At 40.6% G+C, this 16,086-nt stretch overlaps 1 protein-coding gene across 1 annotated transcript; it reads left to right on the top strand.

Annotated features, from left to right (window-relative positions):
• Positions 1 to 2,592: 2,592 nt before the first annotated feature.
• LOC112157593 (endoribonuclease ZC3H12A) lies at positions 2,593 to 14,818 on the top strand. Its single transcript, XM_024290410.2, has 6 exons — positions 2,593 to 3,074; positions 3,582 to 3,962; positions 9,475 to 9,614; positions 12,399 to 12,633; positions 12,721 to 12,827; positions 13,696 to 14,818. Exons 2-6 carry the CDS (start codon positions 3,661 to 3,663, stop codon positions 14,529 to 14,531), a joined length of 1,620 nt encoding a protein of 539 aa, XP_024146178.1. The 5' UTR covers positions 2,593 to 3,074; positions 3,582 to 3,660; the 3' UTR covers positions 14,532 to 14,818.
• The last annotated feature ends 1,268 nt before the right edge of the window (positions 14,819 to 16,086 follow it).

Genomic DNA, 16,086 nt, shown 5'->3' with positions numbered 1-16,086 from the left:
TGATAGTATTTGGGCCAAATGTGGAGGAGGGCCGTAGTTTGGGAACCCCTGGTTTATAACTTGAACAGCAAAAAAAATATTTAAGAAGTGAATAAGCAAGAACATGTTATAAAAAAGGTGGCAAACTCCAAGCTACTTAAAACACAACCTTTTAAAAAAATCCCCAAACTCTCCACCTTGAAGTTAAACAAAAAGGACAAAATAAACTGCAAACTTTGTCGGCTTTTATTGTGAAAAAACACAACTTGGGAGTTAAGCTGAGTTAGTGCTATAGCTCCCTTTAGTCTGCTCTCATAGTGTTTGGAAATTAGACAAATAAAGCCATTACAGGATTAAGGGCCAACTTCTTAAAACTATATCTGTAAAACTTGATAAATTTAGGATTTTTACATTCAAATAATGCCATTTTTAAAGACTCAAAAACACAGATCTCCTAAACCTTTATTTAACCCAGTAACACCGGAGCTCCAGTGATTATAATGTTCTTTGATGAATATTTTACAAGTTTTAAAGGAAAATTTTTTATAGATTAACAAAATGTGTAAATCATTCATCGTGAAATCTTCCTCTTTGCTGCTAAAATTGGTTCCATAACGTAAGTCACACTTTTTTAATTTGTCAATACTCGATTCTGCCAGTAAAGACTTAAAAAACACATCCCGTTATCTCACGATTTCTCTCCAATTCCCCGAAATACTACATTTTTGTAGGGGTGTGATGGAACAAAAGATTCAGAATTGTGGGGGGGGGGGCTAAACATCCCTCGCTGGGGTGGAAGGGGTAACCCCTGAAGATCTCACACCTCTCAGAACAGTGGAAAAACTAAATAAAAGCAGCATGGTTTTGGTGCAGTAGTTGGGAGCTATTGCAGAGACTTCCCCATCCGCCCACACGCTGCAAACACCTCCGCGTTACCTCGTGTTTCTGCAAATAACTTAAGGGTGTGGCCCAAATCTGCACATACAGAACCGAGACCGATGAGTTCTCTAGTTCTTTATTTTTAGAAGAAGGAAGGTTCTTCGCTGTCACACCCTCTTTCAGACCGGATCACTTTAGAGAAAATTTATTTAAAGTCAATCGTACGTTGACCCCGAAAATGATCATGAGGAAGAACTGGTGCATCTCAATTTTATCTAATTTATTTAATCTATTTTTTCATTTTCTGGTGCAGATGCTATACCAAGTTAAACCATCGACTGTATATGATAACTGGACAGAGTGAGAAAGGCTTACTTCTGACTGGAAACAAATGGTCAATTCCGTCCACCATGTTGGAGCCAGATTTAATCAGTTAGCAGTGATTGGTCCGAGTCATCGTTTCTATGGAAACCACTCTCACCAATCAGGAGTGAGCTTGTTGGAAGGCCACACCCCTACGACTTAGAAACAGGCGAGACATAATCTGTCAATCGAATGTTTCTAACGTTCAGCGTGGAGGACAGGACTCGCCGCACACTTTTATTGAGGCCTCTGATTGGTCAGTTTATAACTTGAATAGTTTTCACCAGAGAGAAAATATCATGAAATGAAACCATATTTTAAAAAAAAGTTTTAGAGCAAGTAAAATATAATGACTGAGTAATAGTTGTCAATTTCTCTATAGAAGTCTATGGGATTTTGGCTTCTTGGAGCCAGCGATACTTCCTGTTTGGAACACGATGGGGGAGGGGCTTCAGTCCAGTGCTCATATACAGTAAACAGATTGAACTGGAGATCTTCATCTGATGAGGAGCCAGAGGATCAACATTTTGACTAGTTTATATGTGAAGACTATTTTAGCCAACAGGTATGTTTGTAACAACTGAGTGTGTGTAGAGAGGCCCCGCCCATTCCAGATATTTATACCTTTATTTTTTTTAAATAAAAAATAGATAATTAATTACATAAAATGCTTTAAAAATTAAATTAAAAATAAAACAAAGTTTTACTTTAAAAAGGGAAAAGAAAAAACGAAAGGCTTTCTTTTTGAGGCAGGTTAAAAAAAATAAAGGAACAAAAGTCAGTTCATTAAAATAAAAGTAAAAACATAGCAGGAATTAGGACACAAATACGATCTGTATCATTCAATTCAACACTTCCTGAAACTAATTGGAGCCAGTTAATCACAGACATGTTGTAATGTAAATTTTATTAACATAGCATGTATTTACAAAAAATACCTTTATTTCCCAAAGTTCTGTGAGACAAAAATAATCCGACCTTTTAAAAACAGTTTCGAACTTCCCATGAAAAGGATTATTTGGGCGTCTATGAGGATGTAGATTTATCTTCTTTTACTTTTATTTTTCCACTTAAGTCACAATAAATCATCCTGAGTGTGATGTATCTAGATGTATATCTCTTGTTTGTGTTAATCAAAATGAATTGGAAGCCAGTGTAGAGCGGTGAGAATGTCTGGAGATGATGGAGAAATGATTGTAGCGTTTTTGTCTTTACTAAAGGTGCAGCAAACACTTGAGGAACGCAAATTCTCCAATTAAATTTGGTAACAAGCAGAATGAGAATGAGACGTGAAGTATGAGGAAGAGGAAAATGTAAGGTGTGGGAATCTCCCACAGCACCAGGAAGAACAGAACGCCTCAGTGATTGACCCAATAGTCAAACATCCTGAACCAAATTCTAAAAATGAAAAAGAAGAAGAAGTGAAACTCCTCCAGAAGAAAACAACCCCCTGAAGCAAACGCTCCTGGGGGATTTTTTCTTCACAATCTGCTTCTGCTTTGTTCAGTAAATGGTGACTCAGCATGTTGCGTCATGTGGTGGAGGGTGTGTTTCCGTAGAGCCGGAAAGGTCCCAACACCTGAGAGGAGCGGGAGAGCTCTCTGCTTTTGTTCGGCTGTAAGAGAAACCGGCGGTCTGGAAAGCGGGTCGCCATGCAGCAGGATCCCGGCACGCCAGGAGGAGCTCTCCCACTTCTCAAAGGGAAAGAGAAAGGACAGATATTTTCTTCTGATCCAACAAGGAAGTAGTTGGGGAAAAAATCAGAGAGCATTCCTTCCTTGACAGTTTTTTTAAACTTCTTCTTGAGAGTGATCAAGCAGCTCGGCTGTTCAGAACTGCAGACTTTCAGCCCGGTAAGTCCAAATGACAGCTTTAGTCAGGTTTCACTCAGGTTAGGAGAAGCTACCTGTTCAGGTGTCCTGCAGGAGTCTAGATTTTGTGTTTTGACTCCACAGCTATGGTTAAACTTTGAAATGTGGTGGTGGTGGTGGGGGGGGGGGGTTGCGTCAATCATCAACTTTCACCTTTATCATCGTTCACCTTTCTAAAGGGGTCACCGCATTGGTGCCCATTCACTACTCTTTCCTTCCATTCATGCTTTAGTGGGTGATTTAGTGAGTCAAAAGCTTAAAATTAGAGCTGGTGGGGTACGCTGACCCCGCTTCCCCTGTGTTGTGACGGGGGCTTTAGGGGGGGTGACGTCAGTCATGAGGATGTGGTAACAGCGCTCATTCTGTCAGCACACTGCAGGCAATCCGTGCGAAAAGCCCCAGCAGGCCGCAGCTCTGCTTCCTGTTGTCTTTGTCTCCGCCCCCTCCCTTTTTTTTTTTTTTACACCTGTCAACTGTTCCAAAATACAGGCTGTTGCCGTGGAGACGCTGAGCCACAATAAGGAGGAGAGAAGTGGGACTCCCCAGTCAGAGCGGAGCGAGCGAGACCATGGATCACCAGCAGCAGCAGAACACCAAGGTGGAGCGCTTCCTGAAGCTGGGATACTCTCACGGGGACATTCTCAGGGTTCTGGAGAACCTGCGGCACGACGCCCAGACCAACGACATCCTGGAGGAGCTCATCAAGACCTGCCAGGCTCGCACCCACACCAACAAGAGCATCCCCAACAGTCCTAAGCTGGTGCCGCGGGGCTGCAGCCCGAGCCCCAGCAGGACCAGAACCGGACCTGACAGAGAGCCGGCGTCCGGGTTCAGATCGGTGGTGATAGACGGCAGCAATGTGGCCATGAGGTCAGTCTTGTCGTGATTTCTCATGATTTGATCAGATTTCACAACCAAAATGGACCAGAGCGGTTCTGTTTGCTAAAGCAGCTTCTGCTTTCATGAGATTTATTATTTAGTTCAAGACAGTAAAGGTTCCAATTTCCTCTTTTTATCTGAAAATAAATGTTTGCTGCTCCACAATAAAAAAATAAATGTAAAGCTAACATCACAGTCTAGTTGTTGAAGTCAGTTTGGCTTCATGGATTCAATCGCAGCTCTTCCTCCTGCAGATCCGAGAAACAACATCTGATCATTTTTGCTTCTATTTCCAGATCAGATTAGAGATCATCTACTTTTATATTTCCTGAAAACAAAAAAATACTGCAGTCTCGGGTGATAAAGATCAGAAGCTGTAGAAAGCAGCTCTGCGTGACTCACAGGTCACTTAGGATCTGTAACCAGATTTGCTCCATCACCAGATCTGCAGCATCGCCTTCAAGCAGACTAACACAAAACTGCTTGGTCATTGTCACGTGTTGCGTGCTTCACCCAAAAGTGGTGGACAAGGAAGTTCTGAGTCAAAATTCAACCCCAGAAAAAAGAGAAAAACTGTTGCAGGAAACCAGATCAGGAAACAAAAGACAGCTGCGGTCACACACTAATTCCTGTAAGAACATGAAGTAAGAGGAAGCACACTGCACAGCTTAACGGTTACACCTGTCAGCCAGGTATGAAGTGCACGCGGACAGAAAAAATCAAATCCCGTTGGTTAAAACATGGAAACCGTCTCTCGGAGTTGCGTGCATCTGTGTTATTCAGCTGCTGTCAATCTGTTTCTGAAATTCTGATGCCTCACAAAACTTTATGCAACTGAAGACGAGCAGAAGATCCACCAATCAGACATGTTAAGATCCTGCAGCTAGAAAACCGAATCAAGAGGGTTTTTTTGTTTTATCAAAGTAGAAATCAAAGCTGAGCCTTAGTAAGTGCTCTAATAAGTAGCCTATTTAAGTGTTCTACAATTATACTTACAGTATTTTATGTACTATAAGGCGCACTTATTGCAAAAACAACAGTGGACCTTATAATCTGGAGCGCCTTATATATTCATTCTGGTTGTGTTTACTGATGTCAAAGGGACTTTGAGAGGTACATGTGGCTCTGTCCAAATGGTAATCTGTTCTTTTAAAAGTTGAGAAAAGGTTGGGTCTAATTGTAAATAGGCTAACCGGGCTAATGTGTAGCCTATTTTTTAGGTGTTCCGAACAAGGTTGGGAGTTGGTGTAGTCCTAGTTATGTTTGTTTCAGCGGTATGAGTCTGGTTAGTGAGGTTGAGAGATACATGTGTTATAAACACGCTAATGAGGCTAACGTGTAGCTGTAATGTACTTTTTTTTTTTATATGTTACTAACAAGGTTGGAAGTTACGGCTGTTATAAACACGCTAACGAGGCTAACATGTAGCTGTAATGTACTTTTTTTACGTGTTACTAACAAGGTTGGGAGTTACGGGTGTTATAAGCACGCTAACAGGGCTAGCCTATAGTTGTGTTGGAATGTTTTTTTTTTTTTTTTTTACATGTTACTATCAAGGTTGGGAGTTACAGTGTGTACACTAATGGGGGTAACATGGAGCGATATTGTACTGTTTTTTTACGTGTTACTAAGAAGGTTGGGAGTTATAGTGTTATAAGCACGCTAACGGGGCTAGCGTTTAGCAGTGTTGGACTGTGTTTTTACGTGTTACTAAGAAGGTTGGGAGTTATAGTGTTATAAGCACGCTAACGGGGCTAGCGTGTAGCAGTGTTGGACTGTGTTTTTACGTGTTACTCCTGGATAGTTCAGCTGGTTAAGTGCTAGGACTGGTTCGATTCCCAGGGTGCGCAATGAGCTTAATCCAGTGTGGGTTCGTGGGCAAGACTCTTCCCGTTAACCAGCTCAGTGGTCTTGTGGTAGAGTGTCCGCCCTGAGACTGGAAGCTTCTGATTTTAAATCCCGGCTGAGTCATACCAAAGACTCTAAAATTGGGACCCAGTTCCTCCCTGCTTGACACTCAGCATTAAGGGGTTGGAGGGAGTTAAACCACCAAATGGTTCCTGAGAGCGTCTGTGTCTGTAGCTCACCACTCCCCTCAGGAGATGGGTTAAAAGTGGAGAAAAAACTTCGTGCACCTCGGGAGTTGCCCATGGGGCCGGGGTCTGGGTCCCCAGCCCTGATAAAATATATGATATAATATGATAGGGAGTCGGCGTAAAGTTTGTTTTAGCTGTATTAGTCTGTTTTTTTAACGTTTTGCAAACCAGGATGGGAGTTACAACTATTGTGAACACACTAACTCTTCTAGCATAGCTAACATGTAGCGCGCTATAAAGAAATTCTAGAGTTTTTGTAAAGAATTTGACTGAAAGACGGACTTTTCTCTGACTCTTGACTTGCGCTATCTTATGGGGTCCAGATGACCCGAGTCTTACATTGACGTGCTATCTATCACATGACAAATGTGGATGAAGGTGGACAGGATTTTATCTTTGACAAATCAAAAAGCATTGGAAAAAAAAAAGTTCATCGCATTGTCTTGTGGGTCTAGATGACCCCACTCCCAACGTCAACATACCTAGGATAGCACAACGTAGTTCGATCTGCCTTGTATATGACATAAGTTTGAAAATAGTCCATAAATTGATAGTGCGCCTTATAATTTGGAAAATATGGTAGTCTATATATAGTCTAATATAAGGTATACTCAAAGTTTCATTTTTACTATGCTATCTAAATCTTCCAATTTAGTCTGAAGAAAGTATACTTCCTACACTATTCTTACATGGTCTATACTATAGCTGCTATACTTATGCTATAAAATAAACTTCAAATGTACTAATTTAAGCTATGGGGAAACATTCAAAACTTGTGTTCACTTAATTTTCTCTCAAGGTTTACAAGATCTTGGTGTTTGAAAAGCAGCTTCAGTGCTTTTAGCAGAAATGCAGATGTCATCTCCAAGAGACACAAGAGGCTCACAAACACGCGTTATCTCTAGAAACTGCAAAAACAAGAATGTAGGTCTCAAACTGAAATCTAAAAACCCCCACACACCTACCGCACCCAATCCTCCCACTAAGCCTTTGCCGAGTTAGCCATTAGCTCTCTCACGGCTGTCTGAATCTCTCAGGTGGATTTTTAGCTGTTGCTATTTTTGTGTGTCGCATCAGTTCCTTCTGTTTGACGTCAGGCGTTTCTTTCACTCAAAAACATCCAGGAAGTTGGCAGATTGAGGCGACAATAAACCGTTCTTAGCTGCGTTTGAAATTTAACAGTATTTTTTGTTTCATCTTACTCTGCTGCATTCCTTTTATAACTATTTAAGAGAATCTTGTCATAATATTTACAAGTGGTGGTTAGAACTGTTTTCACACTGGTTTTATGAGTTTAATTCCTAATAGCTTAAAGGGTTGTTTCAGCTAGTATTACAAGCTGGTGGATAAGTAGAGCAATCACTCACAGCGTGGTTCAGATCACAAGCTTGGCGGTCATTATAACCTTGGCGAAGACAATACCCCTTAAATTGAAAAAGTTCAAAATCCTTTTTTTTTTTTTTTTTTTACTTAGCCTAAACAAAGTAAAGGATTCACGAAAGCTTTAGTGCCTTTAAAGCATCAACTTTAGCTAAACATGTTTTGATTCTGAGTTCTTGTTGTTGAGTTGCTCCAATTTGGCTAAAAACTACTGTTAAACGAGACAGACGGAGCAACTTTCAACTTGCATCATTAGGACCAGTTCAGACCAGTTATGCTAATGTTTGACTCGTGATAAATTTCACACGGGTGTCTCCACGCTGGGACAATCCCTGGATCTCGGCACAAATAAATGGGGAATTCTAACCATTTTTGAAACTTCTCTCAGTTCGATTTGCTTTTGGACTCGTGCAGGACCAGATTAAAGATGAAACCAAATAAATACATTTGGAGCGGCTTTGCCCAAAACAAGCTCTGACAGGAAAAGATTCAATGGAGCCTATAAAAATGAAAAAAAAAAAAAAAAAAACCAGCAGACCTTGTTAGTTATCTAACATTTATTTGTAATACGACACTACAATTGAGAAGACCTTTTCCACCTTTTTTCTCCAACGTTTCTTCGTGAGATCCACCTTGTGGGAAGTGCACAAAAAGATTTGTCACCATTTTTGTTTAAAGATGACCCTTACGGAGTAAATCAAGGTCCATTGACCCTACAAGATATGATTGACATCATGGTTCGTTGGGTTGGATTGTCCACTCTTGAGAAAAGTTAAGTCTGGTGGAAAGCGAACATTCTTCACTTTAGGGTCAATGAAAGTATAGAAGTGAAAGGAGTTAATGATGTAAGTAGAGTAAAGTACAGATAAAGTACCTAGTCCCATTAACTGTCCCATACCTGGGTGTGAGAAATTCTCAACCTAACTTGGGAATCAACCGGTAGTTTTACCTCCCAGTCCAACTCCTTAATGCTGAGTGTGACATTGGGTTCCATTTTTAGAGCCTTTGGTACGACTTAATCGTGAATTTGAACTCACAACGTTGCAGTCTCATTACGTCCACTATCACAAGGCGACAGAGACATTTGGAAGTGTGGGACTTTGGGTCCATTTCTGAGAGCATCATTAAAAAAAAGTAAACCAGACCAAATGAAAGTGCATGGTTTGCCATTTAGACTAAGCCTGCTGGACTATCTATTGTGTATTTAGTCTGGACTGGAGCAAGAGAACAATCCACCCTAATCCACATCTTTATAAGACTACCTTTTAAATACCTTTTTTTAAGTCTAAAAGCCTTTAGTTGTGCAAAAAAAAAACCCAACTTCCGAGTTTTTAGAGCAAGCTGTGGGGCTAAATAAAAACAGGATAGCACTGTCAACAAAGTTATGAAAGCACATTTATGGAACCCATAAAGTATATATGACACTTTATCTTTAGTACCTGCTGCGTGAAATAAAGTCTGGTTACTTCCTGTAGAGAAGAGGAACTCCTACAGGCGAAAGGAAAAATGCTGACATACACGTTTCTATAATTATAGACGCTTTGATGCATTGCCTAACCTTAAGCAAACAATAAATTCTCATCTGAACTTCTAAATTTGCTGGTCTGATTGACTTAGTTCTCCAGTCACACATTTCAGCCTTACATACTTTGAATCTTAAAAACAGGAAGTTGATGGTTTCAGCTTTGTCCTTTATTTCAACACCCAGGACTGCTGGATCAGAACGTTTGGTAAATCCAGTCACGTGACTGACAGTGCAAAACTGCTGCTGTCTAGATTCAACAACAACCTGCACTCTTCACCGCTTTAAAAAATTAAAAAAGTTTCTGTTCTTGAAATAAATGTCAAGCTCTTCTTACATTTCCTCTAAATCCTAAACCACACTTCCATTAGCTTTGAACACTAAATATTCAACCACGTTTTTAAAGACACTCTCAGCATGCTATTAACTGAGTCTGTATTACAGGTAGAAGTGCAGAAAAGAGTCGATGATGCCCAGCTTGACTCTCAGCATTGTGTCTTTGCAGCCACGGAGACAAAAAAGTCTTTTCATGCCAGGGTCTCCAGCTGGCAGTCAGCTGGTTCTGGGACAGAGGTCTGCGGGACATCACCGTGTTTGTCCCACTGTGGAGGAAGGAGACACCACGGCCTGAAGCTCCCATCACAGGTAAGCTGAGTACGAATAATTATCAATAACAAAAGTCAGGTCCTCGGGTTCGAGTCGATCTCTACACCGGTCCCTTAACAGCAGATAGACAGGAATAAGTGTGTACGATGGATTTTCCCATTTTTAAGTTACATTTTCATCACCCCGTCTTTTATAGAGCAATTTGATGTGTTTTTAGTATCAATTATCAAGAAGAGGAGTATGGGATCAACATTAAATGAGGAAATATAAGTGTTTTGCTCTTTCATTACGGTTTATGTGTCAACAAACACTCAGATTCTGGTTTAGAGGCAGCAAGAGTCCACAATGGCAGCATCTCATCACACCTGATCCTCGCTGGTCCCTGCTAACTTTATACTTTAACAAATAGGGATTCTTTATTTTTCAAGTTTTAAACCAATAATCATAGTATTATTGCAAAAGATTATTCAATTTTTGACAAAAAAAATCAATTAGCTTAACAGACCATTTAAACAGCAACATCAGATAAATTCAGTTTATTCTAATAGCTAAGTTGTTACTTCCATAAAATAAAAATGTCAAGCAAAAGCATCCCAAATATAACATTTAGCAATAAAAGTTGTCATAATAATAAAGTAAAAACATCATGAACATATTCAAGATATAATTATCTTGGATATGAATGAACTATAAATTACAACTCAGAATGTAAAACAGATATATAGTATTACCTACTATAACGCTAGTGTGAATGCTGCAAGCTGAATGTGACCGCTGAATATGCTAGTGCTGAAAGCTGAAGATGCTGAAATTGATAGCTAAAAACAGAAACTGATAGCTGAAAACGCTAAAGTTGATAGCTGAAATCGCTGGAGCTATTAGCAAAAAATGCTGAAAAAAGCTGAAATATTAGCTAAGTGTCAAATAAGCCTAAAACTTTTAAAATGTTCAATTTGACCAAAACAGCTAACATAAAGCTAAAATCTCCAAAATAGCCTAAAAAACTTAAAAAAGGCTAAAATATTCAAAACAGCTAGCACGTAGTTGAACTATTAGCTAAGCTCCAAAATAGCCTGAAAAAGCCAAAATTAGCCAAAACAACTAGCATGTAGATGAAATATAAGCTAAGCTTCATAATAGCTTAAAACCCTTAGTAAATGCCAAAATAGTCCAAACAGCTAGCATAATGCTAATATGACAGCTGAAGATGATCGTTTATTCATATTCATTCAATTATTGTGTAAATGGTGAGAAGCATTCACACAATAAATTAATTTCAAACTTTCTGCAGCTTTTACTGTGATTCTTTAAAGAAAACAAATAAAAAAAAAAGAATCTAAACTCAAAAAACAAATTCTGACAAACACAGACAAAACATGTCTGGTAAACAACCTAAAAAAAGAGAAGTTTCTATAGTTTGTTTTTCATGACAATGGGCAGCAATGTTTCTGGTTGCTATCACGAGACGCATCAGAGAATGAAACGACTCTTTATGCATGCACGGGCATACGTGGGCGTGCACAGACCCACAGCTGCAGGTAAATTCCAGTCCCGCTGCAGCTCAAAAAAGTGGACTGAGATACATTTCAGCAATGAAAGTAGACGGAGCTGATGCGTCCAGAAGAAATGAGGAAGTGAGAGGTGCTGCACTGAAATCCAGAATGTTTTTGTGTTCCCTTCACGCTAGCTAAAAATGTTTTCTTAAAAATATTGACAGTTGAATTCAGCTACTGCATGGGACTTCAAATTTAAGGGGATAATTTTATGCAAGAGGCATAAAAAGCACCATGGGTGGGGAATAGCTGATCCGTCTAACATTTTTTAAAGATTTTTGCATAGTTATTTCACTTTTAAATTAGGAATACACATTTTTTGGGCCTTGGGGCTTACAAAGACAGAGTGTGGTGATGTCACTAAATACAAACCTGTTCCAAATATGGAAATTGTTGGGACAAACAAGCCCTCAAAGTTCTAGGGAGGTCAATCAAAAGACAAATTGTACTTTTATTTCAGATTTTTTTATTTAAATGTAAAAGTTTATGAAAACAAATACAATGTAAAGGGTAGCCAAACAAGGAAGTTGGAGGCTGACTCCACCCACAGCCGAAAATTGAAAATCCAGAGGGGTGGGGCTTGGGGGTAGGACTGTTATCATTACTAGAGCTGTAGATCACGACTTGGGACTTCTGAAACTTACATGGTTTGACCAATCCCGAAATTCAACTGTAATATCTCAATTCAACCTGTAGGGGGCAGCACACAGACACTTTTTGACTATATTTTCAAGATTTAAACAATTTTATTTTAATTTATCAAAAAATTGCAAATGACCAACATAAAGGCACCTTTAAAGCTCTATTTGTGGAGGTCAAAAGCCAAAAAAAGTTGTTTTAGGGCTTGGTTACCCTTTAAAACCATAACCTCAGAAGCCTCCATATAGTTGTGTGCATTTTAGGACTACATTTGTTTTAAGCATTTTTTTAAACAATCTATCTTTCAAGTATAGCTTTTAAATAAACTAAATATTCAAATGATCTCTCTTGGGTTTATTTTAAATATCCATATTTCATTCTTTTTAATTTTGCTTGTATTTTTTTATTTATTTAAAGTGATGTTTTAATTTTTTTCTCCACAATTTCCTTTTATTATTTTTTTACTTTAAATTTTCAGTGTTGTTTTGTAAATAACATGTTAAAACAAGTAAGGCCAGACTTGCTTGTTTAACAGGGCACTAAGTGCTGAGTTGATGAACTGACTTTACGTACTTTCAAACCTGGAAGTCATGTGTTTTGGGGTAACAGCAGCTCTACAACTGTCTTCCAGACCAACATGTTCTCCACGAGCTGGAGAGGAGGAAGATCCTGGTGTACACGCCGTCCCGCTGCGTGAACGGGAAGAGGGTGGTGTGCTACGATGACCGCTACATCGTCAAGCTGGCCTTGGAAGTGGACGGCATCATCGTCTCCAACGACAACTACCGGGACCTGCAGATGGAGAACCCCCAGTGGAAGAAGTTCATCGAGGAGCGGCTACTTATGTACACATTTGCAAATGACAAGTGAGTCCTCGGGTTTGCAAAGACGCGTGGGGATTCTGAGCAGGAATTGTCGGAGAAATATAATCTGTAATCTTCTATGTGCTGCAGGTTCATGCCTCCAGATGATCCTTTGGGTAGAAATGGTCCCACCATTGATGACTTTCTGAGGAAAAAGCCGTGGAGTCCCGAAAACAGACTGCAGCATTGTCCTTACGGTAGGTTTTCTTTAGCAAACACTTCCTGTTCTGATCACACACAGCATTTCATTGTGGAAATCCATTGGGAGACAGACACCTCCAGTTACTCTGAAAGTTTTCACTAAGCTAGCAACCCAAGTAGGTCAGTCACTGAAAAACATTTGACCCAGAAGAACCATCCTGATTGATCTAGTTGGAATCGGTTCAAAAATCCAGTCCATGGTGTCCGATTCCAGACTTCGGTCCCTACTGTCCGCCCAACCCTACTGAATCAGGTAATCTAAAACAACCAGGTCACTGGGACACCCATTGCCTTGTGGTAGTGTCTGGTCTGAGCAAGGGAAGTTGTGGGTTGAAAACCACATTTGGATGATACCAATGTCTCTAAAGTGAGGCCTAACATCAAGCGCTGCCTCAAGAGTTTGGACTGAGGAGTTAAATGGTTTCTGATTGTAACAGTAATCCATCATCTCACACTCGGGTATGCAACATCTAGTTCATTGGGATTAGAAAACCACGGAGGAAGCCCTGTGACTAGATCTTTACTAGATTAGGACAAAGGAAGGTAAGGCACACACAAAGAACTGTAGAATGTGGTGGCTTTGCGAGATAATCGCGATAAGTATTAGAGATGAGTCGAAATGTTGTTTCAGTCTGGTGCCTTTGACATTTGCCCATAGTTTCTAAAACAAAAAAGGTTAAGAGTTGGGCAAAAGGTCTAGTAGACCCAGAAAAGACAAAAAACAGAAGAACTAAAGAGTAGGGGTTCTGGACTGTCTATAGTCGGACAAAGACGATCTTTGGCATCTTGGAGGCAGGAAGTAATTGTTAATTGTTTGGTAGTTCATGATTGTGTAGATTCATGTTGCCTGTGTCTATGTTGCAGGAAAGAAATGTACTTATGGAGTCAAATGCAAGTTCTACCATCCCGAGAGGACAAACCAGTCTCAGATGTCGGTGGCTGACGAGCTGAGGGCTAAGGGAGACCGAGCCAAAACCTTTTCACAGGCTGGATACCTCTCAGACCACAAACACCCCTCGTCCAGCCCGCCACCGAGCACAGACGACTTCCATAACTCCCAGAGCTCCGGTGGACTCTCCAGTCTGAGCTACTACTTAAGCTCTGAACCAGACGAGGCCTACAGGTCTCTGGAGAGCCCCTTCAACAAGTTGCACCTTCAGGACTACAGCTCGGATCAGCATCTGCATAGCTATAGCAGCGGGGTGGGCAGCTGCTCATTGAGCCACAGGGACTCCTCCCACTCGGGGTCATATCGGGGCTGCAGCTCTGATATGGACCAGCGAGTTTACAGCGCCCCGTACTGCGAGACTCAGTCATGCAGGTGCGGTCAGCAGCAGGGCAGGATGTCTGCCGGACAGCAGCATCAGCCCGTGTGGAGCTCCTGCCCAGCGCTGCTCTCATACCATCCCGAACACTTGGTCTACTCTTCAGAGAAGGGGTATGTCGGACCGCCCCCACACAAGCAGACCTACAGCCTGCCCAGAGACTCATTGGTGCAGGGCATTCTGTGTGAATCCAAACTGAGCAGGCAAGCCCAGAGCCAGACCAGCGAGCACCGGAAGGGTTTGAAGAGCCAGCTGAGCCCACTCTTCCCCCAAAACTTAGTGGAGGCCGTCATGAGCGCTAACCCCCACGTGTCCGACTTGTCTGAACTGATCCGACTCATCCAGAGCCACAGAACCAACCACACACCCTTCTAAGCCTCTACCCCCGTTCTCCAACCTGAAGCCCACGAGAAGTTATTCATCAGAGGACTTCACCACAAACTGCACGTGCTCAGTCCAGACAATCCAAAGCATTAATGAATGATCTGTTAAAGGGACAGTTGGTCTTTATCTGGATCGAAGATGTGATGCTCTCAGCTCTATAGAGCCGATTCTTTCCGTCACCTCAAACTGAGGAACAGTCGTCTGGACTTCTGTGAAGGTCCACGCCTTAAAGCTTTATGTTTCTACAGCACCTTTTAATAAAAGCACCTTAAGCTCTATTGGCTGCCTGTTCTAGATAGCTGCTGTTTGCTGCCCCCTGCTGGCTACACCTACACTTACCTTCAGTGAAGACATTTAAAACGAGTAACAAATCCAAACATTTCTTCATTTAGGTTTAGATCATTCAAATAAAAACGTCTTTGTTTCATGTTGAAATTACTTTATTAACTTATACATTTTGTTAAACTGGGTTCACCTAACTTGGATTTTCCTGAACTTTTCTTAGGTTTGGCTAAATCTTCCTCTTTCTAAATGGATAAAATCAGAAACTTTACTTATTACAGTGCATTATGGGATTTGTAGTTGTAAATCAGCAGGAGTCGCACATGTATTTGAAAATGATGTGTGGTTTTCTAAACCACGTCTGTTCTGGTAAGTCGAGGTCTGTGTTGGGCTCATTTGAAACCAGTTGTCTGTTGTCGGCATAATTTGACATCAAACCCCCAATTTTCTGAAAGGAGACAAAAGACGTGAGAAAAACTAGCCGAGAACTTGACCTTCGTCCTTCAATCACTAGACCACGCCCACATTTGTGTTAATATTTAAGCTAAAATTGTAAATTCAAATATTTGTTGTCAGTTAATTGCGATGAACTTATTTAGATGGTAGTAAACTATTGATTGTATATGAGAACCGGACTAAGTGACTCCTCCCCCTCGTGTTCCAAACAGGAAGTAGCCGCTCCTCGTCTTAAAGTCTGGTCTGAGGAAATATTGTCCAACTTTTAACCGGTTCGTGATCACATATATTGGCGACACATGGAACACCTCGTTAGCATTAGCCTCTTGCTATGCTACATTGCGATAAAAAAAAAATAACCCTTTTTAATGAACTTTCTGTGCCGCTACAAGTCCAGCTGGTTTATCTTCCAGTTCTGAGTGGCTCACGTTAAAAATGTCTTGTGTGCAGACGATAGAAGAGGAGAGGTAAAAAATAAATAAATAAATAAATGAGAGCTAATAAACATAAATAATTAGATGCTAACATTTACTTGCCATGTGGCAAATAACTCTCTAGCTTTCACCTGTCAAAGAGGAGAAAATGATCAGGCGAGTGTTCATTTTGGACCTTCAAAATAAAAATCAATCTCAATAGACTCATTGCTACATCAAGAAAATGTTCTATTGCACTATATGTCGTTATATTGCCGAGCCCTAACTCCAACATGGCAAAAATAGTGACCGAATTGACTTGGTTGTATGCCATTTCCTATGGATGACATCATTCAGTCCAGTTCTCATATACAGTCAATGTGATAAACAACATA

Source organism: Oryzias melastigma, linkage group LG24, assembly GCF_002922805.2.
Source record: "Oryzias melastigma strain HK-1 linkage group LG24, ASM292280v2, whole genome shotgun sequence".
Taxonomy (NCBI): Eukaryota; Metazoa; Chordata; class Actinopteri; order Beloniformes; family Adrianichthyidae; genus Oryzias; species Oryzias melastigma.
The sequence above is the reverse complement of the archived record's forward strand: the minus strand, read 5'-3'. Positions and strand labels throughout refer to the sequence as shown.